Below are 15,933 nucleotides of genomic sequence, written 5' to 3'. Positions count from 1 at the left end.
TTCTTCTAGGCATCTGTGGAAACGATGTCTTCTGTTGCTGCAGAAATCTCATTCTCCACCAAATCCCACGGTACTCCTTTGAACGCAAAAAGTTTTCCACGAGCATCGCCCAATGATCATATTACCCATCAAATTTCGGAATTGCAGGCTGCACAAATGAATTCTCATCGACATACTTTTATTATGACACATGTAGAAGACTGCTGCTCCTAGTTTTAACTTGCTGACACACATAGAAAACTACTGCTTCTAGTTTTAACTTGGCTAGTTTAAAGCATGAGCTTTAACTTGGCTAGTTTAGAGCATGACTCTGATACCAAAGGTTAAGAACAAACAGAGAAAACTGAAAAGATAAAAGAATTAGAGGAGAAATCTCGCATTCTATTGAAGAATGAAATTGGGTATTATATAGCGTTACATAATCAAATCGGGACAAAATCTAGTAGGACTAAATCAAATCTAATTCAAATAACTAAATCAAATCTAATCCAATGACTTAATAAACCTAACATCAACAAACTTCTTAACAAAGTTTAACTCGATTGAATTAAAATAATTTGGGCCTGGATTTACTGCAAAGGATTTGGGTTGAAGACAACTGGGCTGGGCTGCAGCTCAATATGGACTGGTGTTTTCAAATGGGCCTGGATTTATTGCAAAGGATTTGGGTTAACGCCCTCGATGAACAAACTAAATTTAAATTTTATTTAAAAACATTTAAGACTATATTCACTAAAATTTAACGTTCTCCCGACCATAAGGTCTAAATTTGACCAAATATGTTTACTTTTTATAAAGTAGAAATAGAGGCTCTCTTTCTCTAACGAACAAATTTTACTTCAAGAAGTCCATATTTGATATTATATTTAACCTAAGCTCCAAATTCTTTTAAAATAACACGATTTAGTTTCTAAAATTCCTTCGATTAATGGACTATATAAACTATAGGTTCCAAAATCAAAAGCGAACAATATCTACTAGCAATAACCTAGGACTGTTATAAATGGTATCAGAGAAAACATGGGGCGGTGTGTCAACGAAGACGTTGGCCTTTCAAGTAGAGTGGATGTGAAATATCACATTGGTTGGAGAGGACAATGAAGCATTTCTTATAAGGACGTGAAAACTTCTCCCTAACAGACGATTTTTAAGACGTAAGACTAACGACAATATATAATGGGCTAGAAACAGATAATATCTGCTAACGTACAGCTGTTACATTTATAAAATCGTTACAAAGCACAGTAGTAGAAGGTTTAAAATTCGTCAACATGAGATAAGGTTTATCGAGAGCGTTGCCGAAACGCGGAACTCAAATAAATAAATGTGAATGTATTGAATTGAATTGAGGAGAAAGAGAAGGGAAGAAAGCAACAAAAGAAGAGGAGACAAGGAGGACTGAATTTGTGTTTATTGAGGTGATTGTTCATTGGGAGTGATGTGTTAGCAGGCCGCAACTGCTTCGGTGGGGCTCCCCCTCCGACTCTGCCGCCATTGCCAATTGCCAATTGCCTTTGCCCTTGCCTTTGCCTTTGCCTTTCCCTCTGCCCGCCCACCACTTTAAACCTATTCATTACGTTGAGTTCTTATCTTAATGTCCTTATTAACTACAAAACCACTGGATTTTTGTATGTATGGAAAGCCTTTCCCTTCCTTACTAATGTACATTTGGAAGCAATACATAGATCACAAAGTAGGTAAGAGGTTTCATTCAATAGACCGGTTCGTTTTATGCTTTCTAAAATCGTGCTCGTTTGTCATGTCATATTAAAGAAGAATATTGTTTGGGTCAAGTCATAAATGTGGGAAAAAGAGAGGGAGAGAGGCGACTTTGAGAGTCGTTATTCTTACACTGTTTGTGCATGTTTTACATTTATTGTTTCTGTGGTTGCAATTGTAAAGGAGTAAGGATTCGTAAAAAGAGACTCTCTCACCCGTTGTTGGTTTGATGCCTTATCATTTGTAGCGAAATTCCAACGCCAAGCTGTTCACTTGTTTGGAAAATTACGTGGGATTGTGACTTATCTAGTTTCCACGTCTAATCTCTCCTTTCTCTTCCACTTCTTTTTATGTCTATAATTCTTCGAATAATAATGTTATATTGTCATCTCTGTTTTTCCGGTTCAATCATCTCAAATTATTTCAACCATTATTTTATTCCATTTCCGTTTTTTCTTTATATATATATATTTTTTTTAATTCAATCTTACTCAATTGAGTTATATTATGATGTTGATTTTTTTTATTTATTAAAAAAATATACTTAATTTTACTTTTAAGTTAATTAATTTTTATTATAAACATTTTTACCGATGTAATTATTATTATTTTTTAATTTATTCTAGATACTTAAATGAATAAAGGTTAACCTCTCTATTAAAATTTAAAATTAAAACCAAAATAAATTTTTATTACTAAAATTATTGACTAAAGTAACATTCTTGTAAGATTATAAATTTAGTGGTTCTCTAAAAATTTTCAAAATAAGTTTTAAAATTTTAATTTTATGTTTAATAAGTATCTAAATTAAAAAAAAAATGTTTAATAAATTTTTGAAATTTATACTTACGATCCCGTCGCTTAAATTTAAAATTTTAAATAATCAAATCGATATTTAATAAAACCCTAAACTATCAATTTTATTAAAAAAAATAATAATAATTAAGAAAGTCAAGAATCTAACTAAAGTAAAAAGGTGCATAAAATAAATCAAAGACTTACCCTAAAAAGGGTGTATAAAGCCCATTTTTAATTTTTTAATATACGTAAAAAAAATGGTAAAATATCGATCCATATCCAAGATTTAAATCAAAATTTAAAATTTGAAATTTGAACGTGACACTCAAGTAGCCTCGACATTCTATTATATTTCAGGCAACATGACACCATTAATTATAATTATCTTCGTAAGAACGGTTATTTAAATATACGTGAATTATGTAATTTGTAGCATTAGCATAAGATAAATAAAATAGTTTTATAAGTTTTGGATGTGAAGGGGAAATAATGCAAGATTTGAGGAGTTTCTATTTTAAGATTATTTGAAGTTTACATATTTGTCTCCATCAATCAACATATCCAAAACTATCATATTTTCGTGGACAATAAAGCGTCTTCGTGTCCCAAACACCCCTTAACCGACCTGCCCAATCAACACGTTTTATGTCTTACGTTTTTTCCTTAAAAAAAAAAAAAGGACATTAATTAATTAATTAACTAATCATAAAGATGTAACTAAAGATTAGCAAGTACTAATTAAAACATTGTTTGATAACGATTAATTTTAGTAATATATATATTTGAATTATATTTGGATAATGATAGTTTGAACTTTTTGAATTTGTAAAATCTACCCAGATTTTTAAAATGCTGTTTAAGACCACGATATGGTTCATTTTGAGTCTGACCTCGTGTGGGTTTGTTTTTTCCAAAAAATTTCGTACCAATAGAGATAATATTCCTTATTTATAAAATCCATTACAGAGCTCAACATAGGTAAGATACTATCTACCATAAAAATTAATCCAAAAAATTGAGTGGAAAAAAAATAAAAACCCATATGATCAAATATAAAATGATGTAAGGAAAAATTACAAAAGTGGGAAGTTGATGCAATTTTGTTACCATAAAGTTCTTAGATCATACCCCAAATTTGAAATGATTAATGATTATAATAATAATAATAATAACTCTAAATTTTCCAAAATACATAGTAATTAATAATTAACATAATTAAGTAGGTACAAATCCCACATGAAAGAGAGGGAAAAAAAAGAAGGAAAAAAAAAAAAAAAAAGCTAGAAGTTCATGTAAGGATCATAAGAAGAGCACATGTATTGGTCTTGTCCAGAAGGAAAATAAAGGTTGTTGGGATCGAGCTGAGGCAACAAATTAGGGGGCTCCTCCATTTTCACGACGTCGTTTTGGGAGTACACAAAGCTATTTGTGTCGTTGTTATGGAACTCGCCGCCAGCAATTTGGTCGAAATGGAAGCCACAATTCACGGCGGCGGCGGCGGCGGTGGAATTGGAAGAGTCATCATAATCAACGAAATTAATCATGGTTTGATGAAGCCAAATCTGGGTTTTCAAGAACTTTACGTAATGAATGGCTTCATCCAGCATTGAAACAGTGTCCATTTTGGTGCCGCCCGGAACTAAGCTCTGCAAAATCTTGAACCGGTCGCTGATTCTATGCCGTCTTTCTCTCGCCGCCACGCTTTGTGGGTCAGTTGAGAGCTTCACAACGCCTTTGCTCCTCTTCCCTCCGCAGCTACCGCTACTGTTTTTCTTCAGCTTTTCCTTTCTGGTTGCTCCGGTGGTGGCGCCGCCGGAGGATGACCCACACGAGCTGGGGTTGCTCGCCGGAAAGGTGTAATCCATTATTTTTCCAACACACCCACTTGGAGAAACGAAGTGAGATTCAAAATGAGTGATGGGTTTTTTTAGCTTTTATATTATTTTATGTATAATGAAGAGAGAGAGAGAGAGAGAGAGAGAGAGATGTCGCCATGTGAGTCAACCGATCTCTGGCGTTGGATTCAATCCTATAAAAACCCTAGACGGGAATCCTCTTGTCTCATTGTGCAAAACAAAATTACTCCCATAAATTTCAAATTTGATTTTAATTTAGTTCCGATGATTTTGTTCTTAATACTTATGTTATGCTCAATTATTTATAAATATTTCAAAACTAATATGATAGAAATGAGTTAAATTATTGGATGTAAACTTTGATGTGATTGAGTACCTTTCATTCGAACTCAATCTAGGTAACTGTCTTCATTTCCGTCAAGTTGTTTTAAGTCACAATCGACTTTTTGTTCAATATTATAATGTATTTCTACTCCGAATGTCAAATGAACACCATAACTTTTAAAATATTATGACAAATAGTACGTAACAACAATCACTAAAACACGGTTCTTCCAATTTCCCTAAAATCCTTCTAACCCTCAACCTCTTTTCCCGTTCCCTTAACTCACTCTTCTCCTTTCTCCGGTAAATGATCTCCTAAATGCACCATTTTCATCCTTTTGACTCTGAACAAGAAAAAAAAGAAAGAAAAGAGAGGAAGTAGATTTGGAGTTTGGAACTAAATAAACTCCTCGAAAAATTTCTACTTCAAACCCAAACCCCTAAGTAAACTTTAGCTTTAAATCAAATCTTAACGAGTAGGATCAAATGAACAACGGCTCAAAAAAATTTAATGAGTTCAAGTTAGTCAAACAAGTTAAGTGAACTTACCATTGTAACGCTAGATAAGTAGAGTGTTGTATGAATAACACTTACCGTGTGGCTTATCTACACGTTATTTTCTAATGCTATGATATATTATGTTATAATTATGTTATGCTTACGAATATTTGTGGTGCATGTGTTTTCAGTATGTCATTCCAAATATATTATGATACCATGTGTAATAACCCAATAATAATAATAATAATAAATAAATAAAAGTTGTCCCACCTCCCTTAGGTTGAGAAATGGGGAGTTGAGTTCTATTATAAAAGGGTTGAGAAATGGGGAGTTGAGTTCTATTATAAAAGGGAGGCCCCTTAGTCTTCTTTCATTCTACTTGGTTCAAAGCCAGTCGAATAATACATTTTATGACGGCTCTAGGCCGGCATTTCGATTGATCCGGTTTGAGTCTGATACGCTCAGACCCTTTCCTACTAATTCCAACTCATGTTAGTATGACTATCTTTTAGCAAATTTAAATTACTTTATGCAAATTTTGGTGAGCCAATTTTCACATTACAATCATAAGAGACTTTTTAGATAGAATTAAATTTCAGAGATCAGCCTTAAGCTAGCATCAAGGGATCGTAGTAGCTTCGGCTTAGGCTAACCAAGTGAGTCACTTTATTGCCGGTTTGGTTGGAAGAATTGATTTATGTATGATGACATTTGCCCAATGACCCTACGCGTGCCATGTGTGATATGCTTGGTACGTGATGTTATGATATATGTCACTAAATGATATGCCAAGATACGCTAAATAACATTATGATATAAATAAAATGTCATATTATGTGACAATAAGTTATGTCATGATGTACTATGATATGTTATGATTAGGTCATGATATGTTATGAGATGCTATGATATGTTTTGAAATAAGAAAATTTAAAATGAATAAAATGATTTTATAAGAGTTCATGTACGCCTATTCTTGAGTGTAATATGTGAGGAAGAATGGGGTTGTCTTGCATAATTTATATTACAATGGAAGATATGGGAACCTTTATGCATAATTGTATGTTCACATGCATCGGGATATTTTCCTTTTATGATGAGTACAAATGCATACACTATGAGACTCAAATGACTATCATGTTTATCATAATGCTACGACAGTTGTTATTCCCTTCTTTTGTCCGGCACCAGTCCAGAGAAGCTAGCCCGACCAACAAGCCCATGGGTGTGCGAACCCGCCTAGTGGACACATGCCTGTATTTGTGGGTCGTGTCTAAAGAAGTACTACATATCCAATTCGTCTGGTCTGAAAAGATGCCTAAGAGAGGACAATTTTAAATGATAGGTCATGTTGTTTGCATTCCCTAACTCCAATAATGACGTCACTTACGAAGTATTTGTTTAAGGTATTCTCATATTTTAGGTAAAGGCAAGACACCCTAATACAGTTGACGGTGATGTCACATTAAAAATCATGGAACCTGTATTACAGTAGTTACATTTTTATCTCGTAAATCTTAAGTTAGATTAGGGCATTGTTTTAAATATTTTCTTTAGGTTTATTTGTTTCACATGGAATACTTTTCTTTGTTGTTTTTACATAAAAAGATCAGATCAGGTCACGTATATGTTAGTGACTTTTTTTTAACAGAAAACTAAGATCGTTATAGTTGGTATTAGAACTCTAGGTTATCGATGGTGTAGATTAAAGTAGGAAGTAAAATTGGTAGGAAAAGTTGAGAATTGGTTTAGTTAGAGAGGGAAGGGATGGGTTTGTGTGGTTGGAATTGGATGAGTTTAGGATTAGATTAGGTTAAGGAGAGGGAGGGGACCCTCAACACTCTCCCTCTTCCTCACAATCATCACAACTCGGCAATCACAGGAAAGACACTACTTTTACTCACGTTTAGGGCTCAGAACAATGAAGCCAAAGCCATTGGGGGATGCTGTGTAGGGGGTTTTAGGGTAGAGGGGGTCCTTCCACAGGGCTGCCTCACCCACTACAAATTTCTAAACAACATAATCACATCTTACTTTAATCATCCAACATTAAATTTTAATATTTTTATAAGAAAAAAAATAGTATTATTTCTATCTAACTCGATCCCGAATATAATTCGAACGGTTACTTAGAAGTTAACGATTCGATTCAATTCACTCTGCTCTTAAATTTTAAAAAATAGAAAAAGAAACCAAAAAAAAAAATGAACAGTAGAAGGCGATGATTAGCGGACCCCTCCAATCTAAAGAACATAGGACGATGGTCATTAGTGGAACCACGTATCGGAAGCATGCAATTTTGCAACTCTCCCCTTTTTTTCTTTTGCCCATCTCATTAAAACTCCACAAACAAAAGCAATACCTTTTCTTTTTAGTATATAATTTAGTATTTTTTTCAAAAAGTTAAAAATAAACTACGAAATGGGCTTTCCTTCCCACAAAGTTTTAAAATGGGTTTCATTAGAAGACGTTTCCACGTCCTTATAAGAAATGATTCGTTCCACTCTCCAACCGACATGAGATCTCACAATTCCCACATCAGTTAAACCTCCCAAGAAATTCTTCGTTCCACTTTCCTACAAACATCAAATCTTACAATTTCCACATCAGTTATAGTGTTAGTCTTGAGGGAAGATTCGAAAGAAAAGTTCGAGGTGGACAGTGTTCGCTAGCGGTGGAGTTAGGACTTTTAAATGAACGGTGGGAATTGGAAAGGGAAAGAAAGAGGGGGAAGTAAAGGGAGAAATGAGGGAGAGGGGGCCTGGGTAAGAAAGGAGAAACAAAAGCACATGTAGTAGCTCCGGCATTGGCGTTGGGTTGGTAGAACCCTAATTATTCTTATTTACTTTCTTCTACTAAATATTACTGCCTTTCATCTTTTTACTTGCTTGCTTACCTCACCTGCCCCCCACTCTACTCTCTACTCCAAAACCAGTCAGAGAGAGAGACATAGATTGGTCATTCATTTTGGTTAATTCAACTTCCTTAGGGTTTTATCAACACCCACACTCATTCCCTTTCTATCTCCACTCCAATATCTACCCTATCAACACAACACAAGATCATCATGTCCATATATGACTCAAAATTTGAGTGTTAATATCAACCATACCATTCCTGAATTAATTGAATTATACTTAAGTTGATCTTCAAAAAGTTTTTCTTTAGTAATAATAGGTGTGGGTATGAAGAGTGTACAGGAAGAAGAAGAAAGTTAGTACAAATTTGGATTAGCCAATTGATTGAATCATTCATATATTGGGTCCCTCAATCAAATAGTGTTTCTGATGTGAACTTTCCTAAATACACCACACCAAAAACCTTATTCAAAATCATTTTCCACTCTTTTCGAAAACCCTAATTCCCATAAATACTTAACTATTCACGTTTCATTATTCTTCAATATATTTCTCGACCCATCTTTTCGGAACTATATATGTTTATGGCGGTTGAAGTATGTTCATAATTATTGAATGAATAATTACGGATTTTTTTTTAAATATTGAGACGTTTTTTTGAATTGAAAAAAAGAAAATAGATGAAAGGATGAAAATGAAAAGTACAAGTGCATGTGTACCAAACCATGGGGAGGGGAGTCAAATTCAAATGATTATGTAATAGGAATAAAAATGGATAATAATCTAATGAGTGTTTTTTTTATTCACTCTAATATAATAATGTTTCAAATTAAGGGTTTTAAACCATTAAACATTTTGAAATACTTTTGAAAAGATGGCACTTTTTTTGGGGGGAAATAGTGACAATAAAGTAGCAGAGGTATAAAAGCCTATATTAGCAAAGCAATCCTAAACTTTGAGCTTTGATGGGCCCAATAAACAAGCCTATAATTTCGGCCCAATAGAAGTACGAGGCCCATTTTGGATGTTCTATATTTTAAATGGCCCAAACAGATATGGTATTGTTGGTTCAACAATAAAGTGTGCATAAACACTTATGAAAACAGTTAACGTGATTAATAGTCGTAGCACAGTTGGCTCGACTCGTACAACCCACGCTTAGGTAGAGAATTATTGACTCCCAACGAAAGGCCTTAACTTATAGAAAATCCTAAGCTAACTAGCCTAGAGTCCACTAGACGGATTCTCAAAATCCTCATATGAATAATTATTGTGTTAGGGATGCCTTTGTGTCTGGGCAATAGAGGAGTTAAGAAAAGAGATATTAATAGAGGCATACAACTTGCCATTTGTCATGCACCCAGGAGGTACTAAGATGTACTGAGATTTAAAACAACACTTCTGGTGGAGAAGCATGAAGAGAGACGTGGTTGAGTTTTTGAGCAAGTGCTTAGTGTGTCAACAAGTAAAAACTCCCATAAAAAAGACAACAGGGATGTTACAACCCTTAAGTATACCGGAGTGGAAGTGGGAAAATATAGCTATGAACTTCATAGTAGGACTACCCAGAACGTTGAAGGGCTATACAGTGATTTGGGTAATTTTCGACAGGTTGACCAAGCCGACACACGTCCTACTAGGAAAAACAACATCTACAGTTGAAAACTGGGTTAAACTGTATGTGAAAGAAATAGTAAGGCTACATGAAGTCCCAGTGTCGATAGTGTCGGATCAAGACCCACACTTTACATCACCATTTTAGCTTAGACTTCAAAAAGCGCGGGGTACTCGCCTCGACTTTAGTACCGCTTTCCACCATCAAACAGATGGCCAAACCGAGCGCCTAAACCAAGGGTAGGTGTAAAATGACTAAAATATCCCTATAATTATGTACCATTGGCTTATGACCAAAGTAATCTATGAAAATTGACGAGAAGCCTTATGTCATGGTTTGAAGGGATTATACAAAGTTACAAGACCATTGGAATATGTTAGGAATTAAACCAAGATTTGGGATGATAAATGACAAAAATACCCCTAAGAATTCTAAGATGTTTTCAAGACCTTAAAAGATTCAACATACTACGAAAACTTTGGTATATGAACCAAGAGGAAAAGTACGTAACTACCCTTAAGACATTTTATAAGAAATCAAGGTTTTTATTAATATCAAGTGACAAGATGCTTATGAAAAACTTATGCATATGCATGTAAAGAAATGTTTGACTCATGAATTAGGGTGTACTTATTAAGAATTTTTGCTTAATTATGCTTCAACACTTAAAAAGAAAAACTCTTAGAACAAGAACTCGAGATATCCTAAAGACTTCTTGATGAATAGTGCAACATGTTCCTATGACACAAACTACGTCACAGGAAACACATGAAGTTTGGGCATAGAAATTCAAACTATGTCTCATATCCATGTTATGCAAATACTTGACTTACTTGATGTACGTTCTAGACTACAGAACTCTATAGATAGACAAGGACTCAAATAATTCGAAGATTAAAGCACAATTTTTTTAGAGGTATATGATGTAATAACAGTAAAAGTATATACCTCTCTCATCTGGTATCAATAATTTACTGAAAGAAAAAAAAAATTAACAAAAATAGTTTTACTCAGATTGAGGATGTAGAGGGAAGAATTTGTCACAATAGGTTATTTAAATTTTACCTTTTCTTTTATCTGATTTTATTCCTTACTTTGTTGGCCAGAAAATTGCTTCATGATGCATAGCCAGAAAAGAAAATCAGAATCCATTGAAAATCAAAAGTATTGAATTAGAATTCATTGAAAATGGCCAAAATACTGAAACAAAATTAAAAAAAAAAAATAGAAGAAAGTAAAAATAGGAAAGATGATCCAACCCACATGAAATAATATTAACTTATCTTTTTAATTTAAGTTTTATTAGCAAACACAATGTAGAAACAATTAAAACACAATTAAGTTTATATTCAAAATAAGTGAAGACTCGATATAAGTGAGAACGAATTCGAAGATGAAAGCAACCAAATTTGGAGCTAGATAGAACTTTGGCTAAAACGAATCAAGTAAGTGACCTTACTACAGGATAGACTAGAAATTGTATGAGTTGCAATTTATGATGTATGAGCTATGATGATGTGTGAGTTTATGATGATGTATGAATTATATCGTATGATGTCGTATACTAGTATATGATGATGTTTGAGTTATAATGCATGATGATGTGCATAATATGTATATTTTGATTTATGACATACTTGATATGCTTGATACACTTTATGGCGATATGACGAGTATGATGATTGCATGACGTTTGTTTTAGTATGTTGATGTTTTCCATATTAAGCATGTTATATGATGACGAGTGTCATATTGCATCATGTCGATAGGCTGACATTGGACACAACCCTAAGAGCATGAAAATGATATTAATATAAATATCCACAAGTATGTGTTACTTAATGTAACAAAGAAATTAGACTACATGGCTGTATCAAAAGAGATGATAATATGGAAATTAGAGGGACCTCATACATGTTGTATGTCCATAAGTATCGGGATACTTCCCCTTGAGATGATGAATGTAGATGCGCACAGTATGATGATGACGGTGTTCATGGGGAGCATGACACCAAGGGTTCCGCTGACCTCTAGACGTTGCTACAGAGTAGCTTGACCAGAGAGGGTCCAGGGGGTGTGCGAGTCCTCGTGGGTTCACACTCGCATGTGTGGGTCATGTGTAGGTAAGTACTACACATCCATAGTAGTCCGAGACTGGAGACCACCCCTAGATGAGATAGAGATAGGTCACAAGAGCATGATTGCATGTGTTGCATTTGCATGGCCCCCACAGTGGGGTCACTTACTGAATATTATTCGAAATATTCATGTTGTGTGCCACATATTTTCCCGGTAAAGGTAAGGTGCACATGTACAGATAATGGCAACATCGCAAGCAGAGACTATGACACGTGCATCGGATAGATTCATGTTTAAATTCCTAATCTTAGGTTAGAATAAGTTGTTTTGCATTTCATCGATTTAAATTATTTTTTATTTTATTTAAATTTTAGTATTTCGTATTAAACACGTAAGATCATGGCTGTTCATCGACTCTTTGCATCTTCTTAACTAGAGTCTTTTCTACTTCCTTCATTGTGGAATTTTTCATCATGGCAGGAGGTCATGCTACCTCCTTGTGTCTAACGTCTTCTTGATCGAGATAGTAACATTTCAAGTTACTTACATAGAAACCATAACTAATCTGCATCGGAAGCGATATGTAATACAAATCTTTGGAAGATTTGGAAGATTTTATATTTTAAAGCTAATTCATTTGAAAATTCTAGTTATTAAAAGTATTATTCAATAACAAATAAAAAAAAAAATCACTTCTAATATTACCATAGTTTAAAATAAATAAGTAAATAAAGACATTAAGCACATGAAGACTAAAATAATCATATAATATACATTCAAATTGTACCATGTAAGTGATTAATTTAATTGAATAATTAGCTCTTCATGCATCCTAGAGACACACATGGATTAGTTTAATCAATTCATGATTAGAAAACTTTAAACACATAATTTTATGTAATTTATTTTTTTTAATTAATGCTAATATTTGTCTGATCAACAACAGATAAGTATGTGCATGTATTGGAATAAGAGAATATGAACATCTATGTATAAATTAGAGAATTATTCAGTGTTTTTATAAACTTTTACATTCCAATTTTTATTTACTCAAATTTGACTACAAGTCCGAATCTAGTTTCTATAGTTTCTAGGAAATCAATAAATAGATCGTGATATATAACAGTAAGATCACACATCAGTTGAAGAGGAGAACGAAACACCCTTTATAAGAATGCAAAAACTTCTCACTAACAGACGTGTTTTAAAACTGTGAGGCTGACTATAATATGTAACGGGTAAAAGCGAATAATATCTACTAATGGTGAGTTTGAGTTATTACACTAACTAAATGACATTATTTTTATCGGTATGACAGACAATGAAAGTATCGACATAAAATAGACAATATCATATCATCACGAACGTTTATTGTTTCTATCGGAGACAAATTAGGTACAAATCGGGAAATAAGTACTTCAGCATCTCACTTAGAATTTGATGGGTTGAATTCATTTAGTCAGATCCAGAGTACTTACTCTCTCTTTAACCTCCTCTTCTTTTGCTATGGAGATTTTGAATGAAATGAGCACAAAGATAGAGACAAATCAGTTCTATCTTCTAAACCTTCTTGTTCTATCCTCCTTCTCTTCTCAATCTTCATCTCCTCTCTTGCTGCAATCTTCAGCGATAAACTCAAGTCTATTTCTTCATCCCCTTTCCTCGTTCTCGTGTTCCGTTCACCGACCATGCTCGTGCTGAATTCCCTCGATCTCGCTTCACTCAATGCCGAGGCCTTCCCCATGTAAAGGGTTTGTGTTGTTTTGTTCTCGTAATCACTCCATGAATGGCTACCGAATCTAACACGACGACGATCAAATTCGAGATGAATTTTGCAAAAAAAAAAAAAAAAAAAAAAAAAAAGATTGTAATGAATTAAGAGGTGTTCTTACCGAAAAATATTAGAAGGGTAGGTTTGGTTATGGCGTTGGAACATGGGGATTTGGCTGACAGTGAATATGTTGCGATCACTAGTTTGAGACATTAGAACCCTTTGATCTGCCACCGTTGTCATTTCATTGCTCTTCTTGCTTCGATACATCTGAAGAGCAGAAGGGAAAATTGAGATGAATTTATGCAATGATTGATTGAATAAAGGAAGAGAGATTAGTTAGTGTGTAAAGCAACCTGGAGATGGCTCTTGACATGGGCGATGCTTAGTCCTTTGATGTTCATTAATTGAAGAACCAACTTGGGTGTAGCATCTATGCAACAAAAATCATGAACAAAACATGGAAATTTAGATCTAAAAATTAAAATTTTGAAATTTTGAAATGGATTTGAATTGAGCTCATCCTAATAAAGAATTTGTTAAATGATGGGATGATGAAGAATTAGGAGTAAATTGGATGAAGTTGATTATTACTTTGTTGTCCGCCGAGTGATTGGACGGCATGAAGGAAGCGGAAGTGGAGATCGGGGGTCCAACGGAGTCGTGGGAGTTTGGATCTGACATAGGGCCTCACGGTGGGCTTCTTTTGCCGCTCATCGTTCTCTTCAATTGTGCTGTTGCTTGAGCTGCCTTCATTTCCCAATTCGCTTTGGGACTTGTTGCTATCACTTCTACTCTTGTTTGAACATTCTGCTGCGGCTGCTGCTGCTGCTGCTGCTGCTGCTGCAGCACCACCGTCGCTTCCCCCTTCCATAGATCTCTGATACCTCCCTCCAAACAAGAGAGAAAAAGGGCAGGGCTTGGGTGTAACACAGAGATTACAACACAGGAAGAATGATAGCTATAAAGAGGCAAAAGGCTTCAAAGAGGAAAGAGAAAGACAGAAGACTCGTGTCTGATGATGTTGGGAAGCTTCAAATGAAGCTTCATCAACTATACGCATCTCATCATGTGTGACACTCAGCTTGGTTAAATTAGGGCATAATGATCATGTGCATCATACATCTCACATCCCATGCATCCCATCGCATCCCATGTCTATATGTGTATTAAAATATAACTCTTGTCGGTTTGGAATGAATCCAAATATCAAGTTTTCCCATAAATTATTACAATTATTTTGTTTTGAACTTAGGGCAATTAAAATGGAGGTTCTCTTAGTGTCGCAAGGATATACCCATTACAACCTTTACGGTTTGGGTTATGAAAATTTTATGAGTTGAGTTACGTTAGACATAAGCCCAATGAAATTAGTATTCCTTACTTATAAACCCATGATCATTCCCTAAATTAGCCGATGTGGGACTTTCATCATCCAACACCTCCCCTCGAACAAAGTGCGCCTTCCCTTAATCGAGGCTCGACTCCTTTGGAGTCTTAGTCATTTTTTACTGCCTTCGAGTAGGCTTGACTCCTTTTCTTTTGGAGTAAGCTCTCATGGTTTTGCTTTTCGCTTCACCAAAATGTCTCACGCCAATGAAGATAGTATTCCTGATTTGACTTGAATTTCTGAATTTCTGGTTGATTTTAAAATATATATTTTTTTGCATACGATATAATTATATATACATATCTTTATTTAATTTTATTTAAATTCATTATTATTTTTTTGATTATTTATTCTCTAACCATTCTTTTAAATAATTTTGAACTATTGGTAAGATAATTGACGCAAAAATCTTAATTAAATATTTAAAAGAAAAACAAATAAATGTTTTTCGAAAAAAATATATATATATTTTACTTTTATTAAAAATAATAATTACCAACCAAACTCAAAATGTCTCGACCAACTCAACTCACGAACATTTTTAGTCTCAATATTCACCGAAGATCAATGAATATTTTTAAAAACTTTTTATAGATATAAATATTTAAATTTATAAATAAACACTTAATCCATTTTAAATATATTTTTTTAATCTCTCATTGTTAATATAAAATAAACATTTTGATATTTAGTTACATTTTTCTCGATTTTCAGTGGATATTGAAAATCATTATAAATAATGTAACTTAATTGATTAAAACATTTAATCATAAAAAAATAATAATAATAAATAAAGATGAGAGAGAGAAAAAAAGAGGGCCCTTAAGTTTATGCATTTTATTATATAGTTGGGAAAATGTGAGAGATTTGGACAAAACCAGAAGTAATAATTTTATGAAAGGAATTTTGGCGTCACAAAAGATGTCTTTCGATTCTATTTTATTAATAATTCCCATAAAAAATAATATATAAATGGGTGGATCATATTCATTATATTTCTTATAACTATTATATAATCCTAA

The 15,933-nt window shown here is 33.8% G+C and overlaps 2 protein-coding genes across 2 annotated transcripts; both read right to left on the bottom strand.

Moving 5' to 3' along the window:
* Nucleotides 1–3,797: 3,797 nt before the first annotated feature.
* Nucleotides 3,798–4,382, bottom strand: LOC111438152 (transcription factor bHLH140). Its single transcript, XM_023076101.1, has one exon. The coding sequence runs from the start codon at nucleotides 4,380–4,382 to the stop codon at nucleotides 3,798–3,800; it is 585 nt and encodes a 194-aa protein (XP_022931869.1).
* An 8,629-nt stretch (nucleotides 4,383–13,011) lies between these two features.
* LOC111438202 (putative Myb family transcription factor At1g14600) lies at nucleotides 13,012–14,553 on the bottom strand. The gene is made up of 4 exons (XM_023076159.1): nucleotides 14,116–14,553; nucleotides 13,878–13,954; nucleotides 13,643–13,791; nucleotides 13,012–13,549 (listed from the first exon to the last, which is right to left on the bottom strand). Exons 1-4 carry the CDS (start codon nucleotides 14,393–14,395, stop codon nucleotides 13,255–13,257), a joined length of 801 nt encoding a protein of 266 aa, XP_022931927.1. The 5' UTR covers nucleotides 14,396–14,553; the 3' UTR covers nucleotides 13,012–13,254.
* Nucleotides 14,554–15,933: the final 1,380 nt, after the last annotated feature.

This window comes from Cucurbita moschata, unplaced genomic scaffold, assembly GCF_002738365.1.
Source record: "Cucurbita moschata cultivar Rifu unplaced genomic scaffold, Cmos_1.0 Cmo_Scf00072, whole genome shotgun sequence".
Classification (NCBI taxonomy): Eukaryota; Viridiplantae; Streptophyta; class Magnoliopsida; order Cucurbitales; family Cucurbitaceae; genus Cucurbita; species Cucurbita moschata.
The sequence above is the reverse complement of the archived record's forward strand: the minus strand, read 5'-3'. Positions and strand labels throughout refer to the sequence as shown.

Bases quoted from the DNA above. Each gene is read 5' to 3' on its own strand.
- LOC111438152 (XM_023076101.1), bottom strand. From the start codon at position 4,382: ATGGATTACACCTTTCCGGCGAGCAACCCCAGCTCGTGTGGGTCATCC.
- LOC111438202 (XM_023076159.1), bottom strand. From the start codon at position 14,395: ATGGAAGGGGGAAGCGACGGTGGTGCTGCAGCAGCAGCAGCAGCAGCA. The intron at 13,955-14,115 runs GTAATAATCAAC...TTTGTTGCATAG, and splicing joins ATCACTCGGCGGACAACAAA to ATGCTACACCCAAGTTGGTT. The intron at 13,792-13,877 runs GTTGCTTTACAC...TCTGCTCTTCAG, and splicing joins ATGTCAAGAGCCATCTCCAG to ATGTATCGAAGCAAGAAGAG.